General features: G+C 33.4%; 2 protein-coding genes and 1 long non-coding RNA gene across 9 annotated transcripts; 2 read left to right on the forward strand and 1 right to left on the reverse strand.

Annotated features, from left to right (window-relative positions):
- Positions 1 to 1,031: 1,031 nt before the first annotated feature.
- Positions 1,032 to 3,455, forward strand: LOC103830095 (agamous-like MADS-box protein AGL18). 2 transcript variants are annotated; one of them, XM_018653006.2, is made up of 9 exons: positions 1,032 to 1,050; positions 1,263 to 1,472; positions 1,730 to 1,841; positions 1,928 to 1,983; positions 2,070 to 2,169; positions 2,257 to 2,298; positions 2,394 to 2,435; positions 2,518 to 2,669; positions 2,757 to 3,455. In XM_018653006.2, the coding sequence occupies exons 2-9, from the start codon at positions 1,291 to 1,293 to the stop codon at positions 2,845 to 2,847; spliced, it is 777 nt and encodes a 258-aa protein (XP_018508522.1). In that variant the 5' UTR covers positions 1,032 to 1,050; positions 1,263 to 1,290; the 3' UTR covers positions 2,848 to 3,455. The 2 variants fall into 2 exon arrangements, with proteins under 2 accessions (XP_018508522.1, XP_009104054.1); XM_009105806.3 differs by lacking the exon at positions 1,032 to 1,050 and having other exon boundaries at positions 1,099 to 1,472.
- Positions 3,456 to 4,928: 1,473 nt separating this feature from the next.
- On the forward strand, positions 4,929 to 8,475 carry LOC103830097. The gene has a single exon (XM_033275503.1). The coding sequence runs from the start codon at positions 7,075 to 7,077 to the stop codon at positions 8,404 to 8,406; it is 1,332 nt and encodes a 443-aa protein (XP_033131394.1). The 5' UTR covers positions 4,929 to 7,074; the 3' UTR covers positions 8,407 to 8,475.
- Positions 8,476 to 12,666: 4,191 nt separating this feature from the next.
- On the reverse strand, positions 12,667 to 19,626 carry LOC103830098. Of its 6 annotated transcripts, none has more exons than XR_004449428.1 (7): positions 16,416 to 19,621; positions 15,897 to 16,051; positions 15,763 to 15,810; positions 15,561 to 15,673; positions 15,271 to 15,431; positions 14,783 to 14,958; positions 12,667 to 14,680 (listed from the first exon to the last, which is right to left on the reverse strand). It is a non-coding gene; the product is annotated as an uncharacterized LOC103830098 (long non-coding RNA). The 6 variants fall into 6 exon arrangements; XR_004449425.1 differs by having other exon boundaries at positions 15,503 to 15,673; positions 16,416 to 19,620; XR_004449424.1 differs by having other exon boundaries at positions 14,767 to 14,958; positions 15,271 to 15,673; positions 16,416 to 19,626.
- Between the last annotated feature and the right edge of the window lie 19 nt (positions 19,627 to 19,645).

The following is a 19,645-nucleotide window of genomic DNA, read 5'->3' on the forward strand; positions in this document are numbered from 1 at the left end:
TAAAAGACTTTGCATGTAATTATGACAAGTGGTTGATTTTCTTATTTGATAGATTACTAAAATAGTGGATATTTTAAAGAAGCAGAAAATAGTACTTTCCATTTTATTTTGGTTATACACATGGGAGGAAAGGATGAAAATTGAGTTTTTGTACCATCAGTTTTGTAATGTCATTCTTTTTGAAGTGGTATGAGTACTTTTATTTTATTTATTAATTTTTTTGCTTGAATTTATTAAATAAACTGTTATTTCTTGTTATTATATTTAAATTTAGTTTTAAATAGTGTTATTTACAAATCTAACCAGCCAGCGATTTATTATTTGCCAATATTAGTGCTTTCCTAATATTTGGATAATTCCGAAATACAACGTACATTATTCTCTATATATATTTTCGGTTACGATAGTAAGTCATCTTAAAAGGGAAATCTTCTTTTCCTAACTATAACAAATTCTGTTTGGGTGGGGGAAGTAATTCCTCTTTCTGAGATTTTACTATCTATTAAGCCACATCTACTGAATTAAAAGTACAATAAAACAATCTTATTAGTTTTGATTACCATTTAAATTAGATAAGGGTAAAGGATGAATTATTATTACCTAATATTTCTTATTATATTTGGCATAGAAAACATATAAATCTAATATGAGTGTTGAATATAAATTAAATTTGTTGCCATAATAAATAAATAAAAAAAAATTTACTTCAATAAAAAATTATTCGTACGCTGTATTGAATTTTCAGTTGACTATATGTTTACAACAATTGATCAAATATTTTTAAAGATATACACATTATTTTGTATTAAACTATACCGTGATACACGGTCAGCTTTTTTCGAAAATAGAAATTACTTTCTTTGTAAACCTATAAATTTTTAAAGATTTAAGTTTTAAAACCGTCATTAAAGCATGAAGTAAAGCAGATCAGAAAAGAAAACCCTAGATATTAGATTTCTATATATATATAACCAAAAAGAAAGAAAAGAGAAAGCAATTTACAGTAGGAGGAGAGAAGACAAACGAAACAAAGGCGTTATAAAAGGGAAAGTAAGTTCCTTTTTTTTTAAAACAGCCACTCACACGAAAGCAAAGCAAACCAAATATGGAAAATTGCTACTTATAGTAACTCCCATCTTTTTATGCAATACCCTAATTCTAGCCTCCTCCTTTCCTAAAGAAAACCCATTCCTATATATACACAAAATCTAAATATATATATATAGATGTACAAAGCCTTACTACTTCTTCCTCTGTTTTAGATTGTTACAGAGCAGAACAGATTGAAAGATGGGGAGAGGGAGGATTGAGATTAAGAAGATTGAGAATGTGAACAGTCGTCAAGTCACTTTCTCCAAAAGACGTAACGGGTTGATGAAGAAGGCCAAAGAGCTTTCGATCCTCTGCGACGCGGAGGTTGCTCTCATCATCTTCTCCAGCACCGGCAAGGTTTACGATTTCTCCAGCGGCTGGTAAAAAAACAATGATTCTTTTTCTTCTGGGTTCATTTGAGACTAGCAAACAGAGCAAAATACTTGTTCTGTCTTTTGGTTTGAGGACTTATACGTGTTTGTCCTCGTACTGATCTATGACTCTTAAGATTAGTAGACCATAGAAGAGTCTATTTGTTTTGAGAAGTCTTATTGTGATTTTGGTGGTTATGGTGAAAGCAACTAGTGGCTTTAGCTAATGAAGTGCATGTGTTTTTTTCTTTCAAAATGTGTTGAAGTATGGAGCAAACTCTTTCTAGATATGGATGCAATGCTGAAACGGCTGATCATAAACAAAGAGAAGAACAACAGCTTTTACTTTGTTCTTCTTCACATGAAAATGGTGCTGTGGTATGTGTGTATATCTCTATAAGCAGTGGTCCTCTCTACCACAAGCTTTTGTATCCCTTTTTCTTACGTGGGTTCCGTTGTTGCAGTTTCAAAAAGATGAGTCTACGAAGAGCGAGCTTGAGAGACTACAGCTTGCAATTGAGTATGTATCTCTCTGGTTAAAAATTGTGTGTAAGTTTTTTTTATTGTTCATTTTGGTTCATATTTTGTATTTGTTCATGAGAGCAGGAGACTGAAGGGTAAGGAGCTTGAGGGTATGAGTTTCTCGGATCTTATTTCTCTTGAAAGCCAGTTGAATGATAGTTTGCATAGTGTCAAGAATCAAAAGGTGAAGACAATAAAACAAGTTTTACTCACAAGATTGAAATACATCTGTGAATCATCTCTTGACTTACAAAGTTTTGTTTTGATTTAGACACAACTCTTGCTTAACCAGGTAGAAAGATCCAGGTTACAGGTAAGAACAAGGCTTACTCAAACTGTTATCATTGATTCTTTACACAATGTTAAAACCTCACCATCTTTTTTGTTTATTTTGGTTGTTATCATTAGGAGAAAAGAGCATTGGAAGAGAACCAACTCTTGCGCAAACAGGTAAATATTTGTTATACCCTTACATTAGCTTACTATGGTCTTCACCATGTATACCACATTCAAATATAAATTTACCCCTCAGGTAGAGATGTTGGGGAGAGGTTCATCAGGACCAAAAGGGTTGAGTGAAATACCTCAATTCTCTAGCCCACAAGCAGAGCACGAGAGCTCTTCATCAGATGATGACGATAATGACAATGAGGACCACCATTCTGACACTTCCTTGCAGCTGGGGTAAGTTGCTAACAAAAGCCTTACCTTCTCTGTTTCAAGCTTTTTCTGGTTTGTTGACATAAAAACATGTGGTTTTGTCTTTATTAGGTTGTCATGGTCGGGGTATTGTAGAAAGATAAAGAAGCCTAAGATCGAATCTCCCTGCGATAACTCTGGAAGTCAAGTGGCTTCTGGTTGATGGAATGAGTGATTGTTCTCTCAAGTATGGTGTTTAGTAAAGAGGTTTTATTGTGTATTCTCCTTGTTTCTGGCTGTTCTTTTGGTTTTACCTGGTATCAAATTAGAGTTTGCTTTATGTTTTAGATGAACCATTTACCTTGAATCAAAAAGGGTTTGATTGATCAAATTTCAAATAACATTAGTTTTTAGTTCCCAACACGTACAGCACTACACACCGTACATGACATAAATTTACATTTTCTAAAATAAATTTGAGATTCCGAACACATCAACATCTCGATTTAAAGATGGACAGTTAATAAGCAGAACAACAATTCAAACAAAACACCTTAATCCAAGTCTTTGCTTCTGGCTTAAGTAATCACCAATGAAATATATGAAGAAGCCCAATCTGATGTCATATGAAGCCTTTTAGCCCGTCTTGCCTTTTCTCAAAGCCCACCCCAATATCTCTGGGCTATATTATATATGGGTTGTAATGTGTTTTTATGTTTGTAGATTCAAGGCGACGCCAATTCGGTTCCATCCAAAAATATTTTCTTAAAATCCAATTTATACGGTTCAAATCTGTTTAAACTGTTCTTAATCAGTTCAAATCAGTTTAAATCAATCCAAATTAGTTTAAATATATTAAATTAAGTAATAATATTAGTATAAATTCACAAATTTGTTTAATATCCTTTGTTTTATATATCAAATTTGATGATTCACAATAATTTTATAACTAAACTCAAAAACTAAACTATTTTATGTAAATATAAAATATGTATAAAATAAATTACTAATTCGTTAATGCCTAAACGAAGTTTAGGCCCTGAATAATCTGATTAGTCCCTAGTTTCTACAGAGCGTCTAGTTATGTTTAGTTACAACGCTGTAGATTTAAGTTTAAACTAGATTTTGATCCGCGCAGGCGCGCGGGTGTATATTTTGAAAAATATGTTGATATTTGTTTTTCATGTAATTATTAGGATTTGGAAAAATGAATCCGAGGAACATAACCGATACCGATCCAAAGATATAGTACCAAACCCAAACATAAATTGATTAAATATTCTAATTATTCAAAATTTTGTTATTTAGAGAACCGAATCTGATCCGAACCGAAGTATTTGGGTATCCGAATTTATCTAAAAATAGATTTATATACTTATATATATTAATTATTTTTAGATTTAACGTATATAAAACATCAAAAATGATTCTTTTAAATTGGTTTAAATACTTGAAAATATATATAGATAGTCAAAAGTAAATATCTGAAATAGTTAAAGTATACTCAAATCACCAAAAAAATACTTAAAATAATTATTGATTTCGTATCCAAAATTTTAAATCAAGCCAATTGATATGTTAAGCTTAAGTATTATGACATATGTTATTCAAATTTATACGTAATATATTATTTTATTTATACATTTTGAGAAATTTAAAATATATAATGATTTAAGACTTTAAAAATAATTTAAATTAGTTATCCAAACCCAAACCAAACCCGCAAAGATCCAAATCGAACTCAAACCAAAATTTAGAAACATTCTAATAAGGCTGAAATCTTTGACCCCGAAAACCCAAAATACAAACCGATCAGAACTAAACCCGTATGGGTATCCAAAAGCCCATCCCTAGTCATTATTATATATCGTATTTTATCATCATATAATTAATCATATTTTATATGTACCATCATATAAGTAATCATATAATTAATAGTATTTTATACATACCATCATATAAATAATTACATATATTATATTTTTAAAACTTAATATGAAATATGAAAACCATAATTTGAGTTGGTATTTCAAATTGGGCTTTGTATTATATTTTTCTTATATATATTGACAATATTTTTTTATAATGGTTATTGAAAAATAGTTTAGTAAAAATCCATTTTTGAATATATGTATATTTTTGAATCAATTTTTGATATAAATCAAATTTGAATTATTATTTTGATTTGAAATATGTATATAAAGTTTAAATTTTGTTTTATGGTTAGTTTAGAAAAAAAAATTTAGGGAATTAGATTGACCCATTTTGGTATATTTTAAAAGTGGCCTAGATAACTTTCAATTTAAAAAAAAAACATAAGCCCATTACTTTTTTTCTTAATACTATTATCCTTGTTTTCCAACAAAAATATTTTTTTTTAAAAGACTGCAATCCATGTTTCCAAACACTCCAAATTTTTAAAAGTCCTATTCAAGTCTCCAAACACTCCAATTTTGTACTTGAGTTTTAATAAGATAGATGTCGTGACCACCGACAAATCGAAGACGTTGCCGACGGCTGGTTTGATGGTGTAGAAACAGTTCTAGACAGGCTGCTCAATCATACACATGCAATAAATAAAATTATAGAAAATTCTGACTGATATTTTCACCAGAGAGTTTGACAAAGCGGCAAAAAGTACAAGTTGCTTTTATCCTGTCAGTAAGTACAAGTCGTGATCGCCAGTTTTTTCTGAAGACAATAAAATTTGTTTACATGAAAGCGGTAGTTCAGGATTTTCAGAAATCTTCTCAGTCACATACTTCTTACGTTCCATATAGATTAAACTTTTGTATTTTTAGTGGCTAATCTCTGTGAAAGTTATTGATAGAGACTGCTTTGACTTATTGAACTACAATTGGACTCGGAGCTATTATTACTAGAGTATTTTGTTTTGGCTCGTTTGATTGAATAATTGTTAGTTTGTTTCGTAGTGAATCCAAGATTATACAAACATTTTCGAAAATGAAATGGTAATGACTAGTCGACACAAAATCTGGTAATGAGTCCGAATGTCGAAATATATTTCCTTTATAATGAAGCATAAGTCCCTACCCAAATCGGGAAATCTGCATAAGAAGATAAGCCACGTGTGAAGGAGCTTCATCATTCAATAGAGATCCATCGTCAACATTCAACACACACACACTTGTTCTTACGGGCTCCCAAACAAAACTCATATCACATTTGAACTTTTTTTATACACTTAGCCCCAGTTATATTCATTACGACCCTTCCCTCATGTCTCTACCGTCTGATCACGGATTCTAGCTGTAATCAAGGGGGCAGGTTTAATGAACTGGGCCTTTGACTAGTGTACTAAACTGCCTTTCATCATGTAGCTGACATTTTCTTCTTGTATTTTGGCACAGTTGGCCTTTAAAAGAAAGATTATAATCCATAATAACAGTTTTACAATTCATTGGCCTAGTTTGTTTTGATCTTACGAGGAGGATGGAGATGGTAGATTGAGATTTGCGTAGAGTTCAATCGGTTTTCATTACTCACTATTCAATAGTTGCCTTCAACTAAGTTTTTGGCTTCAATTTCTAAATGCATTATAAGTTTAGAACTGTCTAATTTTCAAATTAAACAATTTTCCTTTCTCATAAAGATGTATATTTTAGAAAAATATTTCAAAAAGATACATTTTTATATTTTCAGTGAAATCAACTAATAATAATTAATTATAAACTTAAAATTTTCCATTTACTAACTTTTTATTAGTTTAGAATTATGAGAAATAAATAACCACAAAAATTAAACATTCAATATTATAATTTAATATAATTTATTAATATGTGTAAAAAATTTAAAACATGCATCATTTTGGACAGTCAAGATAAACTATCTAAGCTTCTCTAAACTTCCAGTGTTTCGCATAGAATAAGAAGGGTCAAACTTTGTGTGTGTTTATATTATGAATATTAGGCACACCCTTTAATAACGTGTTAATTAATTTGATAATACATAATCAGAGACTAGACTACCCTTCCTTTTAAAGGCTCGATACAATTCACTAAAGACATCTCTCTCTCATGATTCATGAAGATTGAGTTATTTTTAGTAAAACATGTGATCGTATTCATAGCTAATAAAAGGCTACATAAATATATAAATGTAGTCAGTGTCTAATTATTTATTACCTAAATATTAAATTTAAAATTCGGGCGCCCATATCAGGTTAATTAACATCTCCTGATTATCCTACCCACATCTTTGTTTGTTTCAGAAACAAGTATCCGACCCGGTATGACCCGACTCTACCATCCTTTTCTTTCTGCCAACAAAATCATAAATAATTTCGATGCGAAATATTAGAAGGCAAATATCGAGAAGAAAGCGAGTGCTCTTCTCAGCCTCAGCCTCTTGTCACCACTAACTCCGAGAGAGAGTGGGTTTGATATCATCAGTGAGAGAGACGAAGAACACTAATAGTAACGGAAGAGGAATGGGTTTCCTCTTAGTCTTCTTCCCAGACCAAAACGACGTCTCTCCTTCTTCTTCTTCTTCTTCGTCTCCGGCGAAGACTCTCTTCCGCTCCAGATCTTCCCGTCTTCTCCTCTCCAAAGCTCAATCTACCATCTCCATCTGCATCCTCCTCCTCTTCCTCACCTTGTTCCTCTTCACTCTCTCCACCTTCGAACCTTCCTCCGTCTTCCCCGCCGTTTCTCCCCGTTCACACCGTCGTTTTCTCCTCGCTCGCACCGTCTCCGTCGCCAAAACTCGACCTCTCGCTCTACAGAGGATGGGCACTCTGTTTCTGAGAGGAACCAAGTGCATGCACGATTTGGTCGTCGCTCATGTCGCTTCCGACACGACGGAGGAAGATCTCCGCCTCTTCATGCGCTTGCTTCACCGTTCCGGTGTCACTTCCCGTTCCGACGTCGTTTTACTCTTCAACTCCCCTTCTTCCGTCACTAGACTCACCAATATGATAGAGGAAGAGAACAACTCGTTCTTGAAACTCGTCGACGTTCACCGGACTTCAAACTCCTCTAACCAAAACGGCCCCGTTTTGGGATTCAATCTCACCCGTTTCATGAAGAAGCAATCCAAGAAGGATACGTCTGAGCCTATCTGGGGGAAGAAGAGCCACCGAGTCAACGATTCAGCACTGAACGAGACGACCGAGTCGTTGACTCACGGCTCTGTGGTGGGCTTCGACGTGGCCGAGTTGGACCCGGAGAACTCGCTGTCTGGGTTTATTGAGCACGTGCCGATTAGCTTGAGGAGATGGGCGTGTTACCCAATGCTGCTCGGACGAGTCAGACGCAACTTCAAGCACGTGATGCTCGTTGACGCAAAGACCTCACTGTTCGTCGGTGACCCGTTTACCCGGATACGTAACCGGAGCCCCGAGTCAGTCCTCTTCTTCTCCAAACACAGTAACAAGAAAGCTTCCGACATTAACCCAGCGGTTTTGATCGGTGGAGCGAAGGGTATCAGGAGGTTGTCGAGCGCAATGCACACGGAGATCGTGAGAGCGGCAATGCAGCAGCAGCAACACAAGAGAAAGAGCGTTGTGTCGGAATCTGTTGTGATGAGTCAACTCGTTGGGAATGTTCATATGACGAAGAACATCGAAGTCATTGGTCCGAGTGAGTCGATTACGGATGCGAGTTCGGTGGCTGAGTTAAGGACAAGAAACTCGGCGGCTGCGTCGATAAAGAGTCATGATATAGTACAACGTGGTAATAGTAATCATCTTGATATTATGGCGATTATTATGAAACGTATTTGTTCCTATGAGTTAGATTCTTCTGTCTATAGTTACTGTTAGCATTGTTGTTATTTTTGGAAACAAAAAGAGGAAAAATATACAAATAAAATTAGGGAATATTTTCGTTTTTTTGTTTTTAGAGAAATTGCACTGCATATACAAGCATAACCGCTTAATTTGCAGATATGGAAAAGTGCTTTTTTCATCAACACGCGCTTGATTTTATGACTATTCTGCCCCTAGGTTCGTGTAACGCTACCTACAGCCTATTCAATTTCGAAACCACCTATATTCTCTTTCTCATGCGTCACCAAAATCGATACAACACTCATCTCTCTCCTAGTATCTTTCACCGCTCATTTTTTTGGGAGTTCTTCGTCATCTCCGTCGAAAATTATTTTCAGAGGTTTCTAATACCAATCTCCGATCACCGCAAACCTAATTCTGAGTCGCAATTATTTATCACATCCTTTGACGGTAAGTCCATTATTCTACACATCTAATTGTTTTCCTCTGAAGTTTCTTCGAGTAAAACTCTTCGTATATCTTTTTAAGATATCTAAACTCTTTCATTTTCATCATATGCAATTTGGTAAATCTGTTAAATATTCCGATCCCGTGCAGATTTCATGTTCCCCACGGGAGATCAAATGGCAGACACCTTTTTCCATCTCGGTTCTTTGCCATTGGAGATGAACCCGATGGTCTGAGAGTCACTTTCTACCACCTACCACAAGCCTGGATGCATAAAGCATATATTAGAGACACTCGAGGAAGACGAACTCGAAGTCCTAAAGGCGTCGTCTTTTGGAAAATTCATAGAGTTGGCAGACCAGTCTCCATATTTCGGTCGTCTTGGACGTTTCATGATGTCGAGACAGCTTAAAGTAAACAAGAAATACGAGGCAATGGTATTAAACCAGCACATGCAAGGACGCTGGACACGGCTGAAAATGTAAGTATTCAATTGATATATCTATTTCTAGTAATAACTGATCATTTGATGTTTCTATTAACCGGTTAACAAACTCAGAAAACATGGACTTTTCTAGATTATACGGCTAACACACACAGAAAACATGAAATTTTCTAGATTATCCAGCTAACACACATATAAAACATGAATTTTATTAGATATCCGGCTAACAAGATAAAATATGTCCATACTTGTAGGTCCATGTTACGTCTATTATTCCTCAGGACCTGAAAGCACTGACCGTGGAAAGGGCAAGGTCTGTCCCTCAAAACCCCAACCACGCTCATTCTGGGGTCACATCCGTCTTGTTCATGATACTTAGCTTGGTTTGTTTGTGTTTGTTTGTAGCAAGAAGATGAAACGAAAGCTAAGAGAGCGCTTGTTACTCTTTGTGAGATTCTCAAGAAGAAGGTGTGGCTTGGTGATAAACATGATAGAGTTGCCATTGCAATTTGTTAAGCTTGCTTTCATGCTTCATCTTGGAGGTTTATCTAAAACTACGTCACTCATATTGTAACTTCAGTGTTGATTGGTTGAAGAGACGTGGTTTACATTAGGAAGCACATGTTCCAAGATGCAGAGATTCAATCTGTTAGTAGCTCTTTAGAAACCAGACCTTCAGTGTCATTACTGTATGGAATCTTGAGAAATACACTTATTGTCTAGATCGGGAAGGATAACATTTTGAATGACCGGCTATGTATGAATGGTAATGTTTTTTTCTGTTTTTTATCCGAACTTGTAATATATTAACCGGGAATGTCAATAATGGTGATTTCTTATGTTTTGCAACACAAGTCCTCCAACCTTCGGATATTTTCTAGTTGGTCCCAATATATTCAAGTGTACAAATAGCTTCACGAATCGGTCCCAGACTTTCAGATTCTACATTCCAAACCCTTTAAAAATCTCCTGAATGGTCCTTACAGTCTTAGTTGTTTTTTCATTGTTTCAATTCAAGTTACAATACTGGGATAATAGGTCATATTACCGGCTAAATGTAATTAAAAAAATCAAGTAAAATCTTAACCGCTTATTCCATTAAATTATTAATTAGTATATATAACCGACTAACTATAAAAATGTCGAGATAACTGGTGTATATTACCGGCTAACTATAACAAATAAAAGTCAAGTAAAATCTTAACCGGCTAAACAACCATTTTAATCATTTGTATTGTAATTTGTTAATGAGTTAATTTTATGTTTAGCCGAACATGTAAATCTAAACATATATTTTGTGATTTATTAGAGAGTTAATTTTTTTGTTTATCCGTGTTGATACAAAGTAACAACTATCTACTGATTAAAATAGCCGGTAAATATAAATTAAATACAAGCTAAAATGTAAAGTATCTGGATAAGTTAGAATATAACAATGCTAATATTAGGGGGACCAGTTTTGCAAAAAAAAAAAAAAAATTGGATCCTCAGTTGCCATGAGCTTGCATCGATCGAACTGAGAAGACCCAAATGCTCAGTTCATCATGTTCGAACTGCAATACTCGATCCAGCTCAAGATGTACAATTCATCGCTTACTGAAGACCGTTCTACTTGATTTAATTATCTCGGTGTAAGCCTCACCATAATCAAACAACGAGAAGAGAAGACGCGGACACGACAACGCTCTGATGCGGTGGAGATGTGGTCACAACAAAATCTTAAGAACACTGATGTCTGAATAAAATCTCCTGAACATTTTTGTCTGGACCAAATCTCCTACACACTGCTATATGAATAATTTTCCACTTATAGAACAAAGCAGTAACACAAACGAATTACAAAACAAGAAATCTGATTATCGAACGACAATAAAATAAATAGAGAAGACACTAGAATATTATTGAAGATGAGATTATGTGTTTTGTGTACATTAAATATAGAAGGGGGAATAGAAGAATCAAAGAAAACTCAGATAAGAAAGCGAATTGGAGAAATAAAACAGATAAGAAAAAGGTGAAAGAATGGAGAAAGAGCATTAATAATTGTTTCTCTCTCTTCCAAATATTTGATCATCTTACGTAGAAGAAAGAGAAGGTATAGGGGCATCCATGTATTTTCGTAACAGTTAGAGGTGGGCTTCACGTTTGGGCCATCGGTTTTTCTATATGCGCTAAATTCTTCATCTTATAGTATTTAGTATGCAAATCGCTCTTGTTTTTATCTAGTTTTTTGTACACATTTGACATTTGTTGTGTTCTTAGATTTTTTATTTTACTTTCCAGATTTATTTATGTCCACGCTCTACATTCATTATTGTTTTTTTGGTCCTCTTTAGAAAATCATAGAAACAGGAAATAAGAGTATTTTGCATTTTTATATTAAAAATGTCGTAGTGCACCATTTTTATTTCTTAAATTAGGATACTATTATGTTTAGGATATGTTCAATATTTTTTTTTTGTCGAGGATATATTCATACCTTTTGTGTATCTCTTACCCTCATTAGTGGTATGTATGAATATTACGCTCCTATAACAAAACACTTGCGACTTATGAAAGGGTATCACAGATTCACAGCTGACAAAAAAAAATGATAGGTATCACATTGGGATTTTATTAATGTTTTTCTTGCTAGTTATAAAAGACACACTTCGCATGTGTTTATTTGGTCTTTTGAGCTGGTTAAAGTCAATTTGTCCACCACTTCCCTTTATTCAATTATTGAAACTACTAGAGCTTTTCCCGGGCTACGCCCGGGTTTATTTTCATAAATTCTTACTTTATTTTAAGATATTATGTTATTTATATTTATATTTAATTATACAATATATTTTTTGACAATAAAAATTATTAAAATGGAGTTAAACTTATTAGAATGCAAAACGAAAATAATGAAAAAAATACACATTTCCATTATTTGAATATTATCATAGTAGAAAAATAGGTTATAACTCTTATCATTTAATTTTTTTTTATTTCCTAATTCTTTTGCTCATTATATATTTTCAAAATCTTTCATTTTTATGTGTATGTGAAAGTTGCATTTTATATTATATTTAATTTAAAATTTTAGTATACCTAATATGTTTTTTTGTTATTTTTCGATGTTGCTTGGATCATCTTAATTGAAAAAGCATAAATGATATCATAGATAAATGAACAGAAAGAAAATATTCCTCTAATAACACTTCAATTATTATTAAAGATTATGTCGTTAATGTGAAATCGACTTTTGAATACCAGAATAGATCTCAAACCATTTTTAATATATTTTATGGTGTAATATAAAATTTAGTAAATAAAATTTATATTTGTAACATAATATGAATTAGAAATATATAAAATATAATACTGAATTTTATTAACACAATATCTGAATCATCTTTTTTACATTTCTTTGGTTTTTTATTAATTATTTTGAAATGTTAACTTATGAGTAGTTAATTTTTGATACCGGTACCATAGTCTTTCATATAATTTGACTATTGTTAGAAAAAAACAGTGATAATTTGATTAATTGTTGTTTCTTCTTTTAAAGGTATATTAACTTCTTCTTTTTTTGAGCAAAAAGGTATATCAACTACTTCTGGATATTCTCTGTTTATTAAAATGAGAATGTTGTTTTATATATTCTTCTTCAATTGTTATGTGATCATTTTTAGTGTTCTGGTCACATGTAATACTCATTTTTCATGTTTATTTTGGTTTAAACTTTCAGTTTTTTATCTTTGCTTGTGTTTTGTTATATATATAATCTAATTAATAATATAGTTTTATTTGAACCATGAGTTTTTTTAATGTTTCGTGGTTCATATACTTTAATCTAATTGATAATAGTGTTTTGTTATATCTCTTCCTATTTTAGATGCTTGATTTGTAAGAATAGCTGAGTGGACCATATTCATTATTTTCATCCCCATTTTTAAAGAATTTAGTTGTGAAGTGCATTTCAATGTTACAGTTGAAACTTTTATGTTTGATTAAAATGATAAAAGTACGATTAGTTTAATATTATAATAGTTTCAACTAAACAAAAGAAATCAGGTGATAGATACATGTGTACGACTGATAAGTGAGACGGTGGAACATGAAAAAGTATTTTTTTGCCAAAAACATGAAAAAGCATTTAGTAAAATAGTTTCATATACACGACTGTTTTAATACAAATAATTAATTAGAAACAATTACTTAAACAAACATTTTAAGTATCATTGTTGTTATGTTTCATAAAAATGAAAACGTTAAAAGAGAAACACAATCATTCTTTTTGCTAAATACAGTTATGGAAGACTCATTCGAGATTTGAGATGATGACAAAGTAATCTAAAGTGGATTAGTTGAGAGCTATATGTCAAATCTGGACACAGACATATACTCAGAGGGGAGTGTGGTGAACTGGCCAGAGTAGATAGCATCAGGATCAAGATGACCAATGTTAAGCTAAAGGGAGCCATGGTCATTTAAGGTGATTAATTTGTTTGTGGCCGAGCTGCTAATTACAACCAGACAACAAAAGAATCAGATTAGAAAATAAGATAGCAAGCTAAAGATCAATCAAAACATTATGGGAAGAATTAAATTAGCCATATACCATTTCCTCTGAGTGTATTGCACTCTTACGACTCCTTCTTTTGCATGATTCTAGTTTTGAAAACTAATATGATCCGTAGAGCTGAAATATTCCAATTCTCAGTCTCGCTCTCATTTTCTCCACTGGTATTGGCACACCTTAGAATTCGGCCGGTGGTTAACTGGAGCTGACGTCGGCAGGACCGTTTCCTCCTGATCTATTTCTCTCTTCTATGTTCAAATGCGTCTGGTGAAAGCATACTCGACCATTCTCCTCCAACCGGTGGTTCCTGCAGTGCAATGGTGTTCTTGTTGTTCTCACTCAAGCGAATTCCTCTTCACTTTTCGAGATTTGTGTTCATTCTCCATCGAAGGCTCCATAAGGCCTTTTCAACTAAAAACGCATTTCTTACCAACTTTATTTAAGTTGTAAAGCCATTTTTTATTTATTTATAAGCAATATTTTTCTCTTTTGAGTCCTTATACGTTGATTACAAAAAACACTCTTGATAGGACAAAACATATATTTGTACACAAATGAATATTGGTAATGGCAAGTACAATAGAACAGCTTTCAAACTTTTGTCTTTGATCGTCATAACATAGTTGTACTGGGAAATTTCCTTCTCTAGCGTGTTGAGAATACATACAAAGAATTAAGATAACTACAGAACCTGTCAGATTTGTTTTTGTTTCATTAACTCCTGACATCTATTTTTAACATCATCAATCATCACTGCTTTTTGCCAGGGCACATCCAATAGTCCTCTCAGCATTAAGTAAGGCAGCTTATTTTGATTAAGTTATACGATTCAAAACCATCTTATCTTCTTGAACCTTCCCAACCTAGGCAAAAACAAAGCAGCTGATCAGTGACTTCATCAATTTTACATATTCCTATATGAAGTTAGAGAGCAAGAAATTGAACTTACAAAGAACATAAAATACCTCTTATCGCAAGCTTAAGCTCAGCTTCTAATGGAGCAAGGATGGCTTCAATTGGAGGCATAAAATCATCGTTTTGTAGAGCATGGACCCTTCTTAAGATGGCTTCCGCAGAATACTCAGCAACCATTGTCCATTGATGCTTTTTTCTCCTCATTGATTTTATTGATTTCTAGATTCTGCAACACGTTTACTAAGTGTTATTTAGCATAAAAATTAGTGTAACATTATCCAGCAAAGGAAGGATTCATCAAGCAATAATTTGTTTTAAAGATTGGATTCGGTCAAGTTGAGCTTCTATTCTATGAGCTACTGTAAGCTCACTACTTGCAACCAAGAAACAGAACTTAGTAATAAAAGGTCATGTCTACAAATGTTTGACAGTGTACGACATAAAAGTCAAAGACAAACATGATAAACGAAATGTACAAATGTTCAAATAATAAAAACTTAAGAACTTGACTTGTTGTGAAAGGAAGAGATAAACTCACTTATGAAATTTAGTGGAGGATGTTCATTGTACGAAGCTGATAAATAAACACTTCATGATTGTTTTCGTGAATGAATCATACTCCTACTTCTTAGTCTCACAGCCATCATTAAGCAGCAGAGCAGTTGATAATTATGAGATGGTTTAGTTCTTATTCCCAGTCTGCAATGTCATAATTAGAAGTCGGCGAAGAAACATCTTATTGTGGGAACATTCAAAATTTGCCAACTTACGCTATAAATTCTTCTTTGTCTACCAAAACCTTCAAAAGAGTAAGCAATGAGTAGAAACCTTTAATGTGTCCATTTTCTAGGTAAAGATTTTTTTTTTCTTTTATCCTCTCCTCTGCGCTCTCCTCCAGTCATGTAGTTTCAGTGTAGATAGGAGAAGGTCCCTCGAATGCGCTGCATCATACCATTGTGAGTTGCAAAATAAGTTAGATTTTTTGGGTAAAGTTTGTAAATGATATTTTGGATATTCTCATAGTTCTCACCATGAATTTTTCGTAAGAATCATTCAACTTTCCATAGACTCTGCCTTTCTGCACAAAGTTTAACAGTTTTAAATCATGCCATGCCACAAAGCTGACTGTGAAACTACGTTGAGGACCATGATGGAGAACATTACCTAGATATTCTGAGACTGAAGATCTCAGTGGTGTTTTCCACCTCAGACTTGAACTCCATGTGAAAAGAATAAGCTATATAGTATGAAGCATGTCTTTCCAATGTCATTAACTTCAAAAATATTGTAAATCATTTATGCATCAGCAAATCCTCCGCCTTTGAAAATTAACAAAAGTTACCATCAAACCTACTGAGTTCATAGATAGCTACTTCTTTTATCATGTGTTTAAATGTTGAGACAATGCACAATTACAGAGGGAAGCGATTTATAGAAATCTAAGCAAGCAACTAAAAAATACTTCAGAACAGAAAACACAAATAGCATGAACCAAACCACAGATTAGTTGGACTTCTTGGTTTCAAATTAAATAAATAAATTCACACTCAATACAAAAGATCTAATTATAAACAAATGAAAGGCAGCTAAAGTACGCCTCTTCTGTTCAGTTTTATGGCAGATGATAATAATCACAAAATTGATATCAATTTAAAGAAACAATTTTGGGTTAAAGACACAAACCTGTTCGTCCATGATGACCATTTCAAGTCCAATAAAGTTCCATACTTTTTCTGCGTTTTTCGGGTGAGATGTGAAATACAAAGCGAGAGGAGAGGAGATTTCCGGTTGAATAGGTGACTATCGGTTGGGTTTTGCCATGGCTTGTGCTTATTGAGATGAGCTTTTCGGGTTTTGATTCTTAGCAAGCTAAAAAAGCTAAAAAGAAAGAGTTTATAAAGAATGAGAAAGAGAGGAGGCCAAAGGAAATCATTAAGAGGGAATTAAAGCAAACGATTGATTGCATAGAGGATGTGTAACGAAGATTGGAAGAAGATGAAAGAAGATGGTTTATTCTATGACGATTTTAGAAGATTAGGGTATGTCAACTGTTTTTAACCTGGGTCGGATATGAGGTCCGAAAAGTTGATTTCGGAAGATTTAAGAGCCCAAACGCAGGAGGCCCGTATTTTTTAAAGAATTGGCTAAGTAAAGATGATGTGGCATATTTAAATCTCCTGATTGGATGATTTTTTTTAAGAACGTGGACAGGCTAGAATCTCTCCATATCTTCCTTTTAGTATAGGATAGATTGTCTTAACAAAATAATAATGCCTTCACGAGATTCATCGTTGGAATCGGATTCTCTTAATCTTGCCAATTATTATCCAAAGCCTCAAAGTGGACATAAACACAACAAGAAATGCTCATCATCTAATCACTTAATTCCGTTGAAATAAAAAGTGGGGTTATTTCAAGGAGTATCAACTTAACTCTATAGTCTACACACAGTGACTTCATTTATAAGCAAATAATCGCATTTATTTAAATAAATATGCATTGCATTGCTTTTTTTTTTGGTATCAACATATACAGACTCAGTTAAGATTTTGCAAACTAAACTGGTAATTTTGCATCTATATAATTGATGAGACAATTGTTTTCTGGCACTTTGAGCAAGACTATCCGTTCGTGGTATATAGATGATTTTTGAGTGGTTAAAACTTCATTTTAGGATTTTGATGTCTTCCATATAAGTAGCAAAGGCAGGTCATTCATCTGGTGCTAAAACTATCTTCACCAATTGAAAGCAATTCGTTGCAAATGTGACATGATACTGACGTAAGTTCTTTAATATATTTCATTGCCCATATGAGCTTTTATCTCATAGTGTAAGGGTGAGAGAGTTGGTCTCTTATTCCTTGCACCCATCAGTCCATCAAAGCTTTATAATGTAGTATATTAGCCATGTCCCGAGAAATTATCTTTACCTTTCTATGATCCATCTGTAAAACATCAACTATCCAGAGTTGAAGGTAAACTTGCCCTTTCCATCTTCCTAGATTGGTAATCCTTTGTGTGAGTGATGCATGTGCCTCGACCCAAAGTAATGATTCAATCTCTGCCAAATTTGGAGTATCTTTGGGGCCTAAATCTATATTACTAAAAACCTTGTTGTTTCGTCCTTTCAAGATATATTATAAAATTCATGCAAATTGATAGTCTTCCAGGTGCGGGGTAGGCCTCCAATACATGTAATCCACATTTTCGAATAACAACGAAGAAAGGAAAGTTTATGGGTTCGATGGGATCTTGGAGAAAGGCCAAACTTGAACTGCCGAAGAACATTAAAAAAACACGTGGTTGATTGATTCTTCATTAGCTCGACATCTTGCACACTGATTATCACCTTGTATACCTCTTGCACTCAAACTTTTCTTAACCGATATACAACCCGACACTAATTGCCATAAAAAATGTTTTATTTTCGTTAGGCATTGAATTTTCTAGGAGTAACCCTTTAAAGGATTGAACATCGGTCCATATACCGACAATACTTGTTCTCTGTCTAGATATACTCTTTCCACTTGATATCCAGGTTTCGCCGTATATTTTCCATTGTTAGTGAAATGCCAACCATCTTGATCAACCATCTGAATTCGACTCAACAGTATACTTTCTATGATCTTCGCATCCCTCGAATCCACCAAAGACTGAATTACCTGAGAATTCCATGTTCGTGCGTTGTATTGATGAGAGAATCCACTGTGAGATATGAGTAAAGGTTATGTTGATTTATGTTTGCTGGTCTCGGGCGAGTGGTTGGGAGCCAAGGATCATTCCATACTGAAATAGAAAATCTCGTTCCCACCCTTTTGATTAGTCCTTTGCTAAAAAGGAGATCTAGTAGATGCTATACTACACCATCCATATACAGAGAGTATGATCGAATCGGTTCTAAGGGTGATGCATTCCTGAAGTACCGTCCTTTAAAAACTCGAGAAAATAAGGTTTTAGGCTTCTCGATCAAGCACCAAAATTGTTTCCCTAACATAGCCGTATTGAAGTCCGTAAGATCTCTAAACCCAAGCCCTCCATCCTATTTATTGTGGCATAGTTCATCCTATGATTTCCAATCTTACATTTTTTTCCCAAACTCCATTAAAATTATGCCACTATCTTCGGTAATCGAAAACAAGAAATTAAATGATTTGGTAAAGTGGTGGCCACTAATTTAATGACCACCTCTTTTCTCCCTTTTGATGAAAAATTGTACGTCCATCCATTAACTCTGATGTTTAAACGTTTCTGAATAAAACTAAAATTTTTAGTCTTTGATCCTCCTAAGTTTTCTAGCAAATCCAAGTATGATCCCATCCCACTTATATTCTGGATTTTTAAAATATTCCAAAGCTACCGCCGAATAGATTCTTCCATCTTATATCTAAATTGAATAAAAGATTTTTGAAACTTTATCAGTTTTTTTATAAATTTTATTTCAAATAGTATCAACTTAACTCTGTAGTTTACACAGTGGCTTCGTTTATAAGCAAAGAGTTCACATTTACCCAAATAAACGTGCATTGCATTGCATTATTTTTAAGTATTTATTTATATATTTATTAGAATCCTAAATTTCACATTCTAAAATCCCTACTCCACAACCTCAACTCAAAATTCTAATTCTAGATTATTTAACCTTAGGGATATAAATGTCTTTTACCTTTCATTAAAAATAAGGGAAAAAATGGTTAAGGTAAACATGGAAAGTGGTAACATGAAAATGATATTTTTGATAATTTCTCTTAAAAAATTATATTTTTTCTTGTATGTTATATTTTAAATTTTTTAAAACGACTATAAATTACTTAAAATAGTAAAAATCCTACAGTGAAAATTTTGTGATAAATGGTTTAACTTTTTTTGTTGAAGCAAGATACAAATGATTATAAATCGTATGAATATGAAGTCTC

Source organism: Brassica rapa, chromosome A07, assembly GCF_000309985.2.
Source record: "Brassica rapa cultivar Chiifu-401-42 chromosome A07, CAAS_Brap_v3.01, whole genome shotgun sequence".
NCBI classification, from domain to species: domain Eukaryota; kingdom Viridiplantae; phylum Streptophyta; class Magnoliopsida; order Brassicales; family Brassicaceae; genus Brassica; species Brassica rapa.